Source organism: Balaenoptera acutorostrata, chromosome 10 (genome assembly GCF_949987535.1).
Source record: "Balaenoptera acutorostrata chromosome 10, mBalAcu1.1, whole genome shotgun sequence".
Taxonomy (NCBI): domain Eukaryota; kingdom Metazoa; phylum Chordata; class Mammalia; order Artiodactyla; family Balaenopteridae; genus Balaenoptera; species Balaenoptera acutorostrata.
In genome coordinates this window covers 45836816-45854069 of record NC_080073.1, presented here as the reverse complement: position 1 = coordinate 45854069, position 17254 = coordinate 45836816, and the positions used below count along the sequence as shown (strand labels likewise).

The window sequence follows — 17254 nt, the reverse complement described above, 5'->3', positions numbered from 1 at the left end:
CTCAAAGTAGTTTTAATATGCATTTTCCTGATTACTAATGAGAATGACCATCTTTTTCTGTTTATTTTGGTTTCTGTAGTTTTTCCTGTTTTGAAAATGATTGTCATAATTTTTTCTGTTGCTTTGTAGGAATTCTGCACACCTTCATTCCCACCCTCCCACCCACCCAGCCTATTGTTATAAAATGTTTCAAGTATTAGAAAAGGAAAGAAAACTATAATGATCACCTCTATTTACATCACCTAGGTTCAACTGTTAACGTTTTGCCCTCTTTGCTTTGTTGTAATATGTGTGTGTGTATATCTATCCATATATGTATATTTATTATTTATTCATTCGTTTATTTTCTGAACTGTTTGAAAAAATTTCAGATGTCATGGTACTCCACCCATAGGAGTTTTTTTAAAACGTATTCTGGATATTAATTTTTTGTTATTTATGTGTATCTCAGATACTTTCTAATTTGTGTTTGGTCTTTTCATTTTCTTTACAGTGTCTGTTGATAAGCAGAAGTTCCTAATTTTAATAGAAATTTATCAATCCATTCCTTTATTATTTGTGTTTTTTATATCTTTAAGAAAAGCTTCTCTACTCCAACTTCATTAAGATGGTCTATTACATATTTCTTCTAAAAGTTTTATTTTTCCTTTTTCCCTTTAGAAGTTTAAGCTATTTGTAATTGTTTTGTGTGTGTGGTGCTATGTGTGGATCCAGTTTTATTTTAAAAAATAAACATAATCTGTTATCCCAGCATCACTTAATTAAAAGTCCATCTTCCCCCAACGGCTCTGCAGTGTACCTCTGTCATGTCAATGTGCATGTCTCTTCCTGGTCTCTATTTAGTTCTGTTGACCTATTATCTGTGCCATGCTGTCTAAATTAATAGTATTTATTTTTAATAATCTAAAAATATAGAGGGGTGTTTTTTCTTACCATTTTAATCTTTTTCACGAGTTTCTTAGCTTTTTTTGGTTCCTTTTTACTTAAAAAGTTGATTCTAAAAGTTATATGCAAGTTCACCTGTTGGGATGTTGATTGAGAGTATATATCTATGAATAAATTTGAGGAGAATTGGTTGATATTAGTGAAAATGGAAGGCATACTCAATGAGAAAACTAAAAAGAGAATGACACATTTGGTTTAAAAAACACTGGAATAAGATGATTGAAGTTCCTTTGAATTCTTGATGACATTCAGCTAATGTATTTAATTCATTGCTAAAGTTAACTCTGTCGTATACAGCTCCCGTTCTTTACAGGTAGCATTTATGAAACATATTATGTACTGGTTGGACACAGGAAAGGCGAAAATGATTAAGACACTGCCCTATCTTCATTTATTTCGAAAGAAAATTTTTTTTTTATCCCTGGTTTATTAGTATGCCATTTATTGTTGTTTTGTAACTACATTTGCTTTTTTTTTTTTTTTCCCTTTTTCTTTCTTGTGTAGTTACTGAGACATTTAAGGCTATTAACTTTCAACCTAATGTTAGCTGTATCCCATTGTTTTGACATGTAGTGTTTCCATTATTGTTATTTTATAGATAATCCCTAGTTTAAAATTTTATTTGGTCCAGGGTTGTTTATGAGATGGTTTAAACTTTTTCAGGTGGGTGGGATTTTATTGCCTCTTTTTTCTTTTGTTGCAGTAACAAAGTTGCATTACTGTATAGATCAAGATTGTGGTCTGTTCTATTTCTCTTGTATTTTTTTAAATTGTGGTAAAACATATATTTAATATAAAATTTACCATCTTAACCTTTAAGTATATAGTTAGGTAACTCACATTGTTGTGCTATTTCTGTTGTTCTTAAATATATTGAGATTTTTTTGCCTAACTTAATTGACTTCTTTTTTCCACTTTCAAAACTTAGTAATGTACCTTGTTGAACATGGGCCGTTGATCCTGGTTTGTACTCCCTTTTCTCCTCCCTTTAATCTGTGCATTGAGAGAAAAGCGGAATGGAAATTTTACTTTTTTAATTGATACGTAGACTTCTTAGAAGACAATTTTAGTTTTAAATTATACATATTGTTTTTGTTCATTGTGCATAGATAACTAGCTTTGCCATGGGAAATTCACACGTGTTATAAGGGTTTTCCGGTCAAATACCTTGGGACACACTGGGTTAAACAAGGTTGAATAGTTTCGTTTGTTTGTATTTGGTACTTTTCAGAGCTTTTAATTATGGATCTCCATGGGCGCATATCGTATGCGATGTTTTCAAAGTTATTTGCCCACAGGCCTACCTTATCCTGTGGCATGCTGTGAGATCCACTTGGGGAGAGGAAGATAGTCTTACACTGGGACTGTCATGAGTTTGTTTAAATAGTTTTCAGTAGGTTTTCTCTTTTTCAAAAGGTTACCTAAGAGATTATGACCTTGTTTTCCAAACAGGTCAACCTGTTATGATTTCTATAATTTTAACAATGGTAATAGAGATGTGAGTCAAATGCCTTTGATCTTGTTACAGATGTAAATGCTCAGGTGGAAAGAGGGGAAGTATTTAGAGTGAGAGATTTAAGGTGGAACACGCAAAAAAAAAAAAAAAAAAGGAAGATATGGTATAACTGTTCTAAAAAGAGTGTGGCAGTATAGAAGAAAAGGTACCCATGATGATGCTGAGTCATCGTTTCAGAGTTGGGGCTGGCATTTCGGAGACCTTGAGCTGGGAGTCAGAGGATGTGGATTTCAGTCCCAGGTGTGCCACTCTTGAGTAGTTTGATATTGGCCAAGCCCTGGGGCCCCATCTGATGTTTTGTATAAGGAAAGGTACCTGTGTTGGTTGATCTTCCACATGCTTCTGACTTGGGCCCTCTTTGACAGCTTTCCATTCCATTGCTTTGACCTTCATGTTTGTAGACAGTAGCAAAGAGCAATTCTCCCCTTGGTATCATTGCTGTATTGATCTCAGGAATATTTGGCATTGAACTTACATGGCATATGTTCTGTATGTGCATGGAATAGGGAGGCTGAGAAAGCTGGCTTTTCTTGAAGGTAGTTATTTTTATCTGGGTAGGTAGCAACCTACTGTACAGTGCACACAGAAGCTGGAAATAGTACCTAGAGTGGTTCCACATGTTTAGAGGAGAAGATTAATTTATGCATTTGTATCTAATCAACCACCTCTTTTTTTTTATAGCTTGCATAATAGTCTGTATATAATTATGGGTGCTGAACTGACACCTGGCATATGTTAAAATGTGAGGTTCAAAAAATAAATGGTTGGCTTTATTATTCATTTCTGAACCATAGCTTATTAGATAATTTTGATGTAACAATTCTTTTAAGAGGAAATTGAATTTTCAGTTTTAGTGCTTTTTAAAAAAGAAAACTATTGGTAAATTGCTTGTATTTAATTAGAAAAAGATGGGGCTTGAATTAGAATGTATAGAGGTGTTAGCCATTATATGTATTATCTTTGAAGTGTTTTTAGACACTAGTTAACGAAAATGAGAGAGAAGTTAAAACTCTTGATACTGGGTAAAAGTGAAAATGTGCAGCTGTATTTTCTGTTTTTGTAACTGTCACAGTTTAAGTTTAATCTTCCTAATAAAGAATGTGTGTGGCATCAACATTGGGTTCTCTGCGGGTACGCACAGTTCTCCTCGCCTTTATGTAGTGAAAGTGAGCAACATGTATGTGGAATAGGAATGATGCAGGGTTTCTTGTGTTTTTCCTTTTAATATCACTATTCGTAATATTTGGAAGGCTATTATTAGTAGGATGCAATACTAAGTATGGAGTTACCTAATGTGTCTTGAAGCAAACCTTTGAGAATGGCACAAAGAAGCGATCCTGAGTTTGCACTGAGTAGGGAGTAGACCAGCTTCCAGAGACTTGGTGGGGTGAGAGCCACAAAGTATGGTATGTTAACTGCTAGGGTGAGGTTTGTACCTCCTCTTCTCCTGTGGCAGATAATCTTAAGGGGGAAGCTCCACAGGGTTCTATGATTTATATTGGTTGGGTTTCTCTGTAAATTTTCATGTTCCTTTAACTGTTTTACCCCATTACATGCTTTGTAAACTTGACAAATTCTATACCTCTTTTGTTTCTTTCTCATTTAATACCCGTCTTTATGTTTTTTCTATTTATCTTTTTATTATTATTTTTAACTTAATGGTATTGTGGTTAGAGGGAGTGGTGTATGTATGATTTTAAAGCTTTGGAATTTGTCGAGACTTCTCTCATGACTCAGTATGTATATATACTTAAGGGGAAAAAAAGGTGAATTCTGCCATTTTTGGGTGATGTGCTTTTTTTCTTGCAGTAGGTCAAGCTTGTTAATCTGTTAGATATAGATATAAATCTATGTTCATGCTGATTGTTTTTTGTCTGTTTTATCAGCGATAGGTATTTAAATTGTTTTTCAGCTTTCTTGAGGTATGATTGACATAAAATTGTAAGATATTTAAAGTGTACAAAGTGATGATTTGATATATGCATGCATTGTGAAAGGATTCCCCCACTGAGCTAACACATCAGTCATCTCATATTTTATCCCGTTACCTTTTTTTGGGGTTGGGGTGAGAACATTTAAATTCTCCTCTTTTAGCAAATTTCAATTATACTATATGGTGTTATCAACTAGAGTCACATTGTTTTACATTAGATCCCCAGACCTTATTCATCTTACAGGTGAAAGTTTGTACCTTTTACCAACCTGTCCCTATTTTCCTCACTTTTACCTTTGTTTTTTTGTTTGTTTGTTTGTTTTTTTAAGAATGTTCCTTTTCTTTTTTTCTTTCTTTTTTAAATTTATTTTTTAATATTTTATTTATTTATTTATTTTTACTTTTGGCTGCATTGGGTCTTTGTTGCTGCGCATGGGCTTTCTCTAGTTGCGGCCAGCGGGGTCTACTCTTTGTTGCGGTGCTTGGGCTTCTCATCGCGGTGGCTCCTCTTGTTGTGGAGCACAGGCTGTAGGTGCGTGGGCTTCAGTAGTTGTGTCTCGTGGGCTCTAGAGCGCAGGTTCTGTAGTTGTGGCGCATGGGCTTAGTTGCTCCGTGGTGTGTGGGATCTTCCAAGACCAGGGCTCGAACCCGTGTCCCCTGCATTGGCAGGTGGATTCTTAACCACTGCGCCACCAGGGAAGTCCCTTACCTTTGCTTTTGAAAGGTGTTATTGTTGGGTATAGATTTATAGGTTGACAGTTATCTTTTTTTTTTTTTTTTTTGGTACTTTAAAGATATTGTTCCATTGTCTTCTGGTTTGCATTGTTTCTGATGAGAAGTCTCCTGTCATCCTTATTTTTGTTAGGTTATGTGTTAGATTAGCTCTACATAATGTGTCTTTTTACTCTAGCTGCTTTTACAGGTTTCTCTTTATTACTGGTTTTTAGCAGTTCGATTATGATGTACCTTGGTGTGACTTTTCTTTTTTCTACTTGAGGTTCATTGAGTTTCTTAGAGTGTGAATTATTAATTTTCATAAATTTGAAAAAATTTCAGCCAGTAGTTCTTCAAACAAATATTTTTTCTGCCTCCCTCTGCCCCCTTTTGGGATTCTCATTGCACATACATTAGGTTGTTTGAAGTTGTCCCACAGTTCACTGATGTTCCAATGCTTTTTTCTTTCTTACCCAGTCTTATTTCTTTCTGTGTTTATTTTGGATAGTTGTTTCTTTTTTTTTTTTTTTTTTTTTTTTTGCTAAGTGTTGTGTCTTCACTAATCTACTAATCATTGAGTCTGCAGAGTCTAATATGTTAATCCATTTCAGTGTATTTTTCATATAAGACATTATAATCTCTAGCCCTTTGATTTGGGTCATTTTTAAATTTTCTATTTCTTTCCTTATGCTTGCTTCTTCTTTCTTCTTGAGTGTATGGACTGTATTTATAATAGCCATTTAAATACTTTTTTCTTATTCTGTCACCTGTGTCATTTCCCTTAATTAAATTTTCTTTTTATGAGTCATATTTTCCTGCTTTTTAGTGTGTGTGAATTTAATTGGATGTCAGACATCGTGATTTTTATGTTGGGCACTTTTGTTTCTTTATAGCCTTTTAAGTACTTTTGTGCTTTTTCTTGGACTAATTTAAGTTACCTGGAAACAGTTTGATCCTTTCTGAGACTTTTAAGCATTGTTAGAACAATCCAGAGCAGCCTTTAGTCTAAGGGTTAATTTGGTCACACCACTGGTGCAATCTCTTTCTTCGGACTTTCCTTGATGCCCTGTATTTAAGTGGTTTTTAGCTTATTGGTACACTAATTATTTCCAGCCCTGAGTAATTTCTGAAGATTGTTCTGCATACTCCTTATGATTTTAAAATTATCTTCCAGTTTTTATGTTATGCTATAAGTTATAATTGTGTATTTTCCAGATTATTTCAGCCTTTTTATTGAAATATGTGGAGAATTATGTTATGCTAGGTTTAGTGATTAACCAAATGTAATAGTTTTATAATAGCCTGAAAAAATGACCACACCTCCTAAAACACCTAACACATCCAGGGGCACTCTTGGTATCAGGGCTTTATTTATAAAGCAGTGATTATGAAATGATGTGTATATATTTCTCATCCTAAATAATACCTATTTAATTTTCTCATTGTTTTCTACTCCTCTCTCTCTAGGAAGAACGTGTTGTGAATCACATGGCAGCAAAGATTATTGAAAATGTCTGCACTACCTTTTCTGCTCAGGCCCAGGGCTTTATTACAGGAGAAACTGGGCCTGTTTTATGGTACCTATTCAAACATTCCACCGTTGATTCTCTTAGGATAACTGCAATATCGGTAAGATGGAGCATCTTTTGGGGATATGTTTGCATGTATTTAAATACCAAGCTTGAAGAACTGTGCTAGATACAGAGTAAATTTCATTGGATAGGTAGAAATCTCAGAGTAACAGTTGGTAAGAACAATAATTTGATTTTCTCCTGAAGCAGGAGGACTGTCAGGAAATTCCAATAGGATCTTGTGTGACCATGAATTACAGTTTCAAAAACTATTTGGAGGTGATAGTGGAAAACCATGGCAGTGGTTAGGGTGCAGGATTTGGTTTGGTATATTTCTAGTGTCCCTTGACTTTTCCTGTTAGCTCCCTCTTTCAGACTTTATGTTAAATGGGTTTATCATGCAATTCAAATGAATTCATATTAATGTTCAAGCACCTGTGATTTTGCAGTTCTGTATTTTGATTGGTTGTCTACTACTTTGCTTCCATGGTTATAATGACTTGATGTAAAGGATAATTATGTATGAAGATGTGTTAACCTGGTTGTATCAATTTAATAGTCGGTTGAACAGATACAGCCCTTTCTCATATGATTTATTTATATACTCTTTTTCATCACCAGTCTTATCTGGACTCTCAACGTTATCTGGTACCCTCCCTGTATTTCTCTAGTCTGCTCATTCTTGTGCTTCTCACTGTGCCAATTTCAGACCTTGTCTTCTTTCCTTAACCCTCCAATCCCACGTTTTCCCTCCTGCATCCTCAGTAAATGGCTTCCCCCTCAGTAGATACTTCCCAGAGAAAAATGGAGACATCCAGCGGGAATTATCCCGGTGTCTGTCTTACGCACCTTTGGACCTATTTGCATCCACACCTATCCTGCCTCAGTTCTTTCTCTCCTGTTACAGCTGATGAACTGTCCCTTCTCCTGTCAGAGACAAACATGTCCATGATTCTTCCATCTCTTCTTTTTTTGAGAATCTCACTCAAATGGTTATTTCTGCTCTTTTCTAAATCTTTACCCTCTCCTTGTCTACTAGATCTTTCTAATCAGTATTCAGGTATTCTTTACCCCATTAAAAATAAAAAGACACACATAAAAACATATCCAAAGTTTTTTAGGATGTACCTCCATCCCTCCTCAGCCCCCCACCCCAGCCATACTTCTTTAAAGGGTTATTGCCACAAGCTTGCTCCTTTCTGGCCTGTTTTCTCTTCAACCCTATCTGGTATCTGTCCTAAAAACACCAGTGAACTTTCTCAAGGCATCTCTGAGTCACATCTTAAGGCATTCGTTTTAATCCTGGGCCTTTAAAAAAAAAAACCTGTCTTGCTTTAATTGGGTTTATATTATCATTTTCATTTTTATGCTCAGCATGGTTTCTTTTCTTGGTAGAGTTTTTTTCTAGTTGTTCCCACCAAAGGCTCATACCTTCTAGCTCTTTCTTCATTTGACACATTAAGCTTCACTCTTTCACCTTGGGCTTCTTATATTTTGTTCTTAGTGTTCATCTAATTTATTAATTTTTCATTGTAATTTTTCCGATTTCCTCCAAAATGTCTCTCCTCTTCTGCTCCAGGATCATGTTCAGTATCATATGTTATATATTGTTTTCATATTTCTTTAGTCTCCTTCAGTTTGAAACAATTCCCCAGTATTTCTGGGAAGTTCATGTCATTTACAAGTTTAAAGGATGCAGGGCTTGTATTTTGTAGGGCAAAGCTCAACCTGGGTCTATCTAGTGTTTTGCCATTAAACCTCCTTAACATCATTGAGGACCCTTACCTGTAGCATATGCCTCTGTGATGGTTGCCATATGATGACCATCTGGTTCATTCCTTTTATATCAGAGATTGGCAAATACTTTCTATAAAGGGCCAGATGATATGTATATTGGGCTTTGACGGCCACATATGGTGTGTGTTCCATGTTCTCTTTGTTTTGTTTGTTTTCTTTAACACTTTAAAAATGTAAAAACCATTGTACATTGTTCTCATGAGCTGTACAAAAACAGGCCTTTGGTATTGGTTGGAATTCTATTTTAAAGACGCTCTTTCCTTTCTCCCACATGTATGTGTGTATTTATATCCTTAGGATCATGGATACCTATTTTATTCAATGAATTGTCATGTGATACTACTATTACCACTATTATTATTTATTGTTTGGATGCTCAGATCATCCTAGAAGCCCTACAAGCTGGCTTTTGTGTCCCATTGACCTATTTCTTTTTTTTTTTAATAAATTTATTTATTTATTTTATTTTTGCTGCATTGGGTCTTCGTTGCTGCATGCGGGGTTTCTCTAGTTGCGGCCAGCACGGGCTACTCTTCATTGCGGTGCGCAGGCTTCTTATTGAGGTGGCTTCTCTTGTTGTGGAGCACGGGCTCTGGGCACACAGGCTTCAGTAGTGTGGCATACAGGCTCAGTAGTTGTGGCACACGGGCTTAGTTGCTCCATGGCATGTGGGATCTTCCTGGACCAGGGCTCGAACCCATGTTCTCTTCATTGGCAGGTGGATTTTTAACCACTGTGCCACCAGGGAAGCCCCCATTGACCTATTTCTATTATTGATCACTTCCTTACCTTCTGACACCATGCAATTTCTGGGCAACTTTTGTACTTGCTCTGCCAGGCCTGGAACCAATCATTTCTCCAAGGGACCTTTGGTTTTTAGCAACCACGATCTGGGTGCTGTGCTTATTGCTACGGGGTGTTATTGTTTTCAGGCCTTCTTAGTATTCAGAGCTAGAAAAAAATATATGTACTCATACATACACATGCATATAGAATTGTTCTTATATCTATCATTGTGGGTATTTGGAACAAAACTCATGCATTCATATTGATACTCCCAGTTTTAATCCCATACTTAGGATTCTTTTTAGCCTTCCCATTTTCTGTGTTTGTAAATCTAATCTCATACAGGAACCTGGTTTCAGTTATTCTCAGTATATTTACTGATCTGTTCATTCAGTTAATTTATTTATTCAGCGTAACAGACTCCATCCGCTCTGGCCGCTGCCTCCGTGTCATTCTCTTTCTCCCGTGTCACTGCCACTCTGTGTCCTGAGCCGCTCGTGCTCAGTGCTCCCGTTCCCCTCTGACCTCTTTCCTCAGAACCTGCTGTATTGCCCTTGGGAGGGGAAGGTAAGGGAAGATAGACTAAGGAAAACAAAGGGTTAGGTATCATTTTTGATGCTTTATCTTCCCTAATTCCTTCCCCTTCGCTGTTTACATCCAGCCAGTCGACCTGTCCTCTGATTCTAATTCATAGATACTGCTCAGATCTGTCTGCCTCTCTCTGCAGCCCTGCTGCTGCCTCCATAATCCAGGCCACCACCATCTCTCACCGAGACCAGTGGAGTGGCCTTAACTGGTCTCCCACGGCCAGTTTGCTGCTCCACTAATTCCATTTTCCATACAGGGTGAACTTTATAAAATCACATCTCCTCTTCTTACTGCTCTTCTAAAACTTTTCAACATCTTAAAAATGTTTTTTAAAGGATGATAATACTAGAGAAATACTACAGAGTACTAGGTAGAGTTAAGAATTGGCAAGTGCTTTGAGTTTTAGGGTAAAATTTAATGTTTAAAGCAATTAGCTCATTTTGTGGAGTAAATTAGTTACACTAGCTTATTTTACTATAATCCCTTACAGATTGTAAACTCCTGGAAAGCCAGGACTGTGTTTTGTTCATCTTTCTATCAGTTTGAAGCCAAGTCTTTGGTTGCAGGTTTGGGCTTTTCCTGCAAAGGTTGAGATGGAGCCTCTTGTCTCACGTCACGAGTGGAGGGCAGGAGGTTGATAACGTTAAACGTTCTTCTTTACTTGGGATACAAGGGGAAATAGGCCACAAAGGTCCTGCTAATAATAGAATGGAGAATACAGTATGAGATCATTGTTTGGGGATCCTAAAACAAAGTTATTCTAACATCATAATCTTAAGAAAATTTCACCTGCCTTAAGAAGATTCATTAAAGATTGAGGATATAGAAACTGAAAATACTCATCCTGAAGACACTTTACACAGATTTCTAGAGGGATGACAGTTTCATTTTCCCCAGCACGCCTTACAGAGCTGAACTTCTTTTTTGGTTTCTTTTCCGATAACGACCTCTCAGGAATGTGCTCTGGAGGTTAACGTACCCATTTAGTGATAAAGATTAAAATTCTTCACATGACTTTCAAGATGTTGGGTGATTTTTGCTCCTGCCTACCTCTTTTGTCACATCTCCTAACACTCATTCCCTCACTGTGCTTCAGTGACACACATGTTCTGATATTTTCAAGAATTTCCAAGCGCTTTTCGGCCTCAAGACTTTTCCCCTTGCTATTCCCTGTGCCCAGGATGCCTTCCTCTGGCTTTTCACATGGCCGATTCTTCATCTTTCAGTTCTCACCTTAAATGTTACCTCTTTCATTAGGATGTTCCCTGCCCCTCGTGTCTCTTTGTATTTTCCGTCATAGCAGTGAACACAGCTGTATTTATGCACCCGATGTATGCACATCATCATACATCCTGTTAGGAGGTCAGTTCTAGGAAGGTAGGGACCCTGTTGCCATTGTTCCCTCCTGAGCACATGTGGTAGGTGCCCGGTGGATATCCATTGACTTGATGGATGCAAGAGCAAGGCTGGAGGATGGTGGCATCAGTGCTGAGTCAGCAACTTGCTCCTTGTTCCGCTTGTAACAGTCTGTCGCTACTGCCTGTGTCACTGATTTTCTGACCCATTTCTCCTAGTCATCTCTTGGCCCCATAGAGTCCCTCTGTACCAGTGTGATGCAGATGAGCAGCATTAATATCACCTGGGAACTTGCTAGAAACACAGGTTTTTCTGGACCCTGACCCAGACCTGCTGACTCAGAATCTCTGCGGGGAGAGGCCCAGTAATCTGCATTCTAACAAGCCTCCAGGCGCTTCTAATGCCTGCTGAAGTTCGAGAACCACTGCCCTAGACCTTGGAGCTCTTGAAAAACACTGGCCTGGCTTGGAGTGAAAGATGGCTAATTAATCCTTCCCGCTCAGGCGTGGTGGCGTCTGTTGCTTAGGGATTAGTTGTTGAAGGGAGCGGACCTGACTTGGGAAATGTATTGAATGCATAAAAGGATTCCTAGAATTAGGATTACAGGGAATCTCTGTATGAGCCACAGTGGGAACCAGAGAAACCTTTAGAGTTAGACTGAGTAGAATGGCTCCTAGGAGGGAGGTTACTGGGCTAATTATAATTACTGAAGTGCTGAGAGGAAGGGTGACAAAGTGAAGAGTTTTTCGGGGCAGTGGTTCTCACTGGGGTTGGAGGGGAGCTTTTCAACAACACTGACTGCTTCCTCCTCTCTCTCCACCCTCTGCCCCTGTCCTGATGTGTCTTAAGATCTCAGAGGTCAGATGAGAGTGTGTCTGGTTTGAAAAAGTTCCCAAGGTAATTTTCATATGACATGAAAAAAATCATTCACAAGACAGAAAAGAAATGGTTCTTAAACTTATTCCATGGTGATTGTGTTCATGTTTCTAATAGATATGCAGCCTTCAGTTTTGAATTAGTCTCTTTCTTAGACATTGCTTTTAATAAATAGGTGGTCAGAAATTCTGGAGGTAACACAATGTCCTTTTGGAGGCAAATTTTGAAGTGAATTTTGAACTGGAAGTGTTCTTTCCAGTTTTAAAATGTAGTCTCAAGCTCTATTTTATTAAGTATTTCAAAACCTAATCACTGAAGATCTATCTTAAGATTTGATTTTATTTTTTTGATTTGGAGAACACAAGCCCTCATGTGCTCTTAAGCTTCTGTGAGCTTTCAACTGTGTTTGATATCCAGAAGTGATGGGTTAAAAGTTATTTCCTGCATGAGCTTTTCAAAATGGAAGATAGGTTAGGCTTTTGAGCAGCTTTCTGAAGAGGAGAACTTCCAGTTGCCCTCATATTGCTTTGAATACACTTAGAGGCAGTCTGGACAAATCTTGTATCAAGAAACATCTCCATTATGATTGCATAGGGATTTTATATCAATAGGAAGTCAGTTTTGCTGTGAAAGCCTCTCTAAGAATTGTTACAGTGCTAATGAGACTTACTGTTCAGTGTCTTGAAGCCAGTTTAAGGGCGACCCCTAAATATCCTTGAAAAATTCTAATTGTAGCATGATCTTTAGGGGCTCCATTTAGACTGCTCTTATTTCTTTTAATCCAGGGATTGAATAATCTTTGAAATAATACTGACTGAAATAATGAAATAAATCTGTTTTCTTAATTGAAATATGATTGATTTACAATATTATATTAGTTTTAGGTGTACAGCGTAGTGATTCAGTATTTTTACAGATTATACTCCATTAAATGCTATTACAAGATAACGCTATAATTTCCTGTGCTATACCCAGTATCCTTATTGCTTATCTATTTTATAGCTACTTTATTTATTTATTTATTTATTTTTGGCTGTGTTGGGTCCTCGGTTCATGCGAGGGCTTTCTCTAGTTGCGGCAAGCGGGGGCCACTCCTCATCGCGGTGCGGGGACCGCTCTTCATCGCGGTGCGGGGACCACTCTTCATCGCGGTGCGCGGGCCTTTCACTATCGCGGCCCCTCCCGTTGCGGGGCACAGGCTCCAGACGCGCAGGCTCAGTAGTTGTGGCTCACGGGCCCAGCCGCTCCGTGGCATGTGGGATCCTCCCAGACCAGGGCCCGAACCCGTGTCCCCTGCATTAGCAGGCAGACTCTCAACCACTGCGCCACCAGGGAAGCCCCACTTATCTATTTTATACATAAGTTTGTATCTCTTAATCCCATACCCATGACTTGCCCCTTCCCCTTTTTCTCTCCCCTCTGGTAACCACTAGTTTGTTTTCAGTATCTGTGAATCTGTTTCTGTTTTCCTATACACATTTGTTTGTATTACTTTTAAAAATTCCACATGTAAGTCATATCATACAGTATTTGTCTTTGTCTGATTTATTTCACTAAGCATAATATTCTCTAGGTCCATCCACATTGCTGCAAATGGCAGAATTTCCTTCTTTTTTATGGCTGAGTAATATTCCATTGTGTATATATGTACTACATATTCTTTATCCACTCATCTGTTGTTTGGGTTTCTTTCATATCTTGGCTATTGTAAATAGTGCTGCTGTGAACATTGGGGTGCATCTATGTTTTCGAATTAGTGTTCTCACTTTTTTCTAGATATATACCCAGGAGTGGAGTTGCTGAGTCATGTGGTAGTTCTGTTTTTAGAGTTTTGAGGAACATCCATAGCAGATGCACCAATTTACATTTCCACCAATAGTGTACAAGGGTTCCCTTTGCTCCGCATCTTCTCCAACATTTGTTATTTGTAAACCTTTTTTTAAATTATTTCTTTGGCTGCGTTGGGTCTTCGTTGCTGTGCACAGGCTTTCTCTAGTTGTGGCGAGTGGGGCCTACTCTTCATGGTGGTGTGCGGACTTCTCATTGCGGTGGCTTCTCTTGTTGCGGAGCACAGGCTCTAGGGTGCGTGGGCTTCAGTAATTGTGGCACACGGGCTCAGTAGTTGTGGCCTGAGGGCCCTAGAGCACAGGCTCAGCAGTTGTGGCGCATGGGCTTAGTTGCTCCATGGCATGTGGGATCTTCCCAGACCAGGGCTCGAACTTGTGTCTCCTGCATTGGCAGGTGGATTCTTAATCACTGCGCCACCAGGAAAGTCCCGTAGACATTTTGATGATAGACATTCTGACAGGTGTGAGGCCAACATTAGCCTGATACCTAAATCAGACAAAGACACTACAAAAAATAACAGGCCAATACCTTTGATGAATATAGATGCAGAAATTCTCAACAAAATATTTGCAGAACAAATCCAACAGTATATAAAAAGGATCATACACCGTAATCAAGTTGGATTTATTCTAGGGATGCAAGGATGGTTCAACATTTGCAAATCAATCAGTAAGGTGCACCACATTAACAAAAGGAAGAATAAAAATCACACTATAATCTCAATAGATGCAGAAAAAGCATTCAACAAAATTCAACATCCCTTCATGCTAAAAACTTTCATTAAAGTGGGTATAGAGGGAACATATCTCAACATTATAAAGGACATTTATGACAAATCCACACTACCATTATACCCAGTGGTGAAAAGCTGAAAGCTTTTCCTCTAAATTCAGAAATAAGACAAGGATGTTCACTCTCACCACCCCTATTTAACACTGTATTGGAGGTCCTAGCCATAGCAATCAGGTAAGAAAAATAAATAAAAGGCATCATCTAAATTGGAAGGGAAGAAGTAAATTGTCACTATTTGCAGATGACATGATACTTTACATAGAAAAACATAAAGTCTTCACCAGAAAACTATTAGAAGTAATAAGTGAATTCAGTAAAGATTCAGGATACAAAATTAATATACAGAAATTTGTTGCTTTTCTATATACTAATAATGAACTATCAGAAAGAGAAATTTAAAAAAAAATCCCTTTTAAAATCACATCAAGGGACTTCCTTGGTGGTCTAGTGGTTGAGACTCCAAGCTTCCACTGCAGCGGATGCAGGTTTGATCCCTGGTCGGGGAACTAAGATCCTGCATGTCATGTGGCCAAAAAATTAAAATTAAAAAATAAAATATAATCACATCAAAAATACTAAAATACCTAGGAATAAACTTAACCACAGAGGTGAAAGACCTATACTCTGAAAACTATAAACACTGATGAAGGAAATTGAAGATGATTCAAAGAAATGGAAAGGTATCCCATGCTCTTGGATTGGAAGAATTAATATTATCAAAATGGCCATACTGTCTAAAGCAATCTATTAGATCTAATGCAATTCCTATCAAAATACAACATTTTTCACAGAATTAGAACAAATAATCCTAAAATTCGTGTGGAACCACAAAAGATCCCTAATTGCCAAAGCAATCTTGAGAAAAAGGAATGAAGCTGGTGGTACCACCCTCCCAGGCTTCAGACTATACTACAAAGCTACAGTAATCAAAACAGTATGGTACTGGCACAAAAAACAGACACATAGATCAATGGAACAGAATAGAGAGCCTGGAAATAAACCTATGCACCTATGGTCAATCAATCTTCAACAAAGGAGGTAAGAATATACAGTGGGGAAAAGACAATCTCTTCAGTAGATGGGTCATCATTTTCCCTTCTTTACTACTCTCTCTGTCTGTCCTTCACCTGAGAGATGCATCAGACAAATTTCCCTTCCGAGAACCTGCTCTGCTCTTCGTGTCTCCATGTGAATACTTGTCCTCTCTCTCTGGCTAGAATTTTCTCTACTTATGTTTTCACCTTACTTTCCAACTCACCTTCAAAAGCCGACTCAATTATCATTTTCCTTATGTAGCTTTTGTTGACTTGCTTTTCCTGCCTTTCCAAGCATAATTGAGCCCATTTCTATTACAACACATTAAATTCTATTAGTTTATTAATTTGAAGTTTCATTTTTGATAGTCTGTGAGCAATTGAGGAGTAGCTCAGGGGTCTGATTACCTTGGTTTGAATTCTAGCTTTGCCATTTACTAGCTATATGCCTTTGAGCAAGTTACTTAAATATTCTGTGCCTTAGTTTTATCACCTATAAAATGGGGTTAATAATAATACCTTTCATATATGTTATTTGGAAGGATTAAATGAGGTAGTCTTCAGATATTCTCAGATCATGTTTTTCGCATACTAAACAATAAACAAATACTTACTTTTATGACTATTTTTTCAACCCTGAGCTTAGTTTCTGCACAAAGAAGGCTTATCTTAATGTTTTTTATTAAAGTTTTTCTGTGTAGACTCATGAATTATTTTATCATTTTAGTTAACTCATAATGCATATGATCATTGTAAGAGTTTCTAATGTTTTACAGCAACTTAAGTATTTATTGGTAGCTGGATTATTGTTTTAATTTTACATGTCTTGAAATTGTCCAAATTTCTTATGCCAAGGTAAGTAATGAAGGAGCAAGGGAAACACCTTCTACTCCTTTCCACAGAAGTATTTGTTCTCTTTCAGGGGACTGGTTCATGGGCTTGGAGTAGTCTGATGGATCTGTTCTCCTGTCCCTGCAGGCCTTGTGTAGAATCACTCGCCATTCTCCTACTGCCTTCCAGAATGTTATTGAGAAGGTGGGACTGACCTCAGTAATAAACTCCCTGGCCTCTGCCATCTGCAGAGTCCAGCAGTACTTGTTGACCTTATTCAGTGCTATGCTGTCCTGTGGGATTCATCTTCAGAGGCTAATCCAAGAAAAGGTTTGACCTATTATTCTACTTTAAAAATTGTTGTGTTCTCCTACAGTTTTAGTGGCTCAATAAGTAATGTATCTCTGTAGAATTTATTTTTCATCTCAAGGGGCCTTTTGAACTTTGCCAAACCTCTGTACCACAGGCCATTCATCTGAAGATGTTATAAGAGTCTTTTAGTGATTAAAATAGAAATCTGGTAAATGGCTCTGCCCGCTTGTCCCATTTTAGTAATGAAAAGTTAGAAAATTTATGAGTCCTTCCTACATGCTAATATTTCTTATGCCTCCTTGTCCTCAACCCTTATCTCTTTTCCCATATCCCTTGCCTGCCTTAAGGAGGGGTC

The 17254-nt window shown here is 37.7% G+C and overlaps 1 protein-coding gene across 7 annotated transcripts in view; it reads left to right on the top strand.

Moving 5' to 3' along the window:
• ULK4 (unc-51 like kinase 4) overlaps positions 1-17254 on the top strand; it is a 547368-nt gene that overhangs the window by 101429 nt on the left and 428685 nt on the right. For all 7 annotated transcript variants that reach the window (XM_057554846.1, XM_057554850.1, XM_057554849.1 and 4 more), the window contains 2 exons: positions 6576-6737; positions 16735-16917. In XM_057554846.1, coding sequence (XP_057410829.1) covers positions 6576-6737; positions 16735-16917 — 345 coding nt within the window. The remainder of the gene's footprint in view (positions 1-6575; positions 6738-16734; positions 16918-17254) is intronic.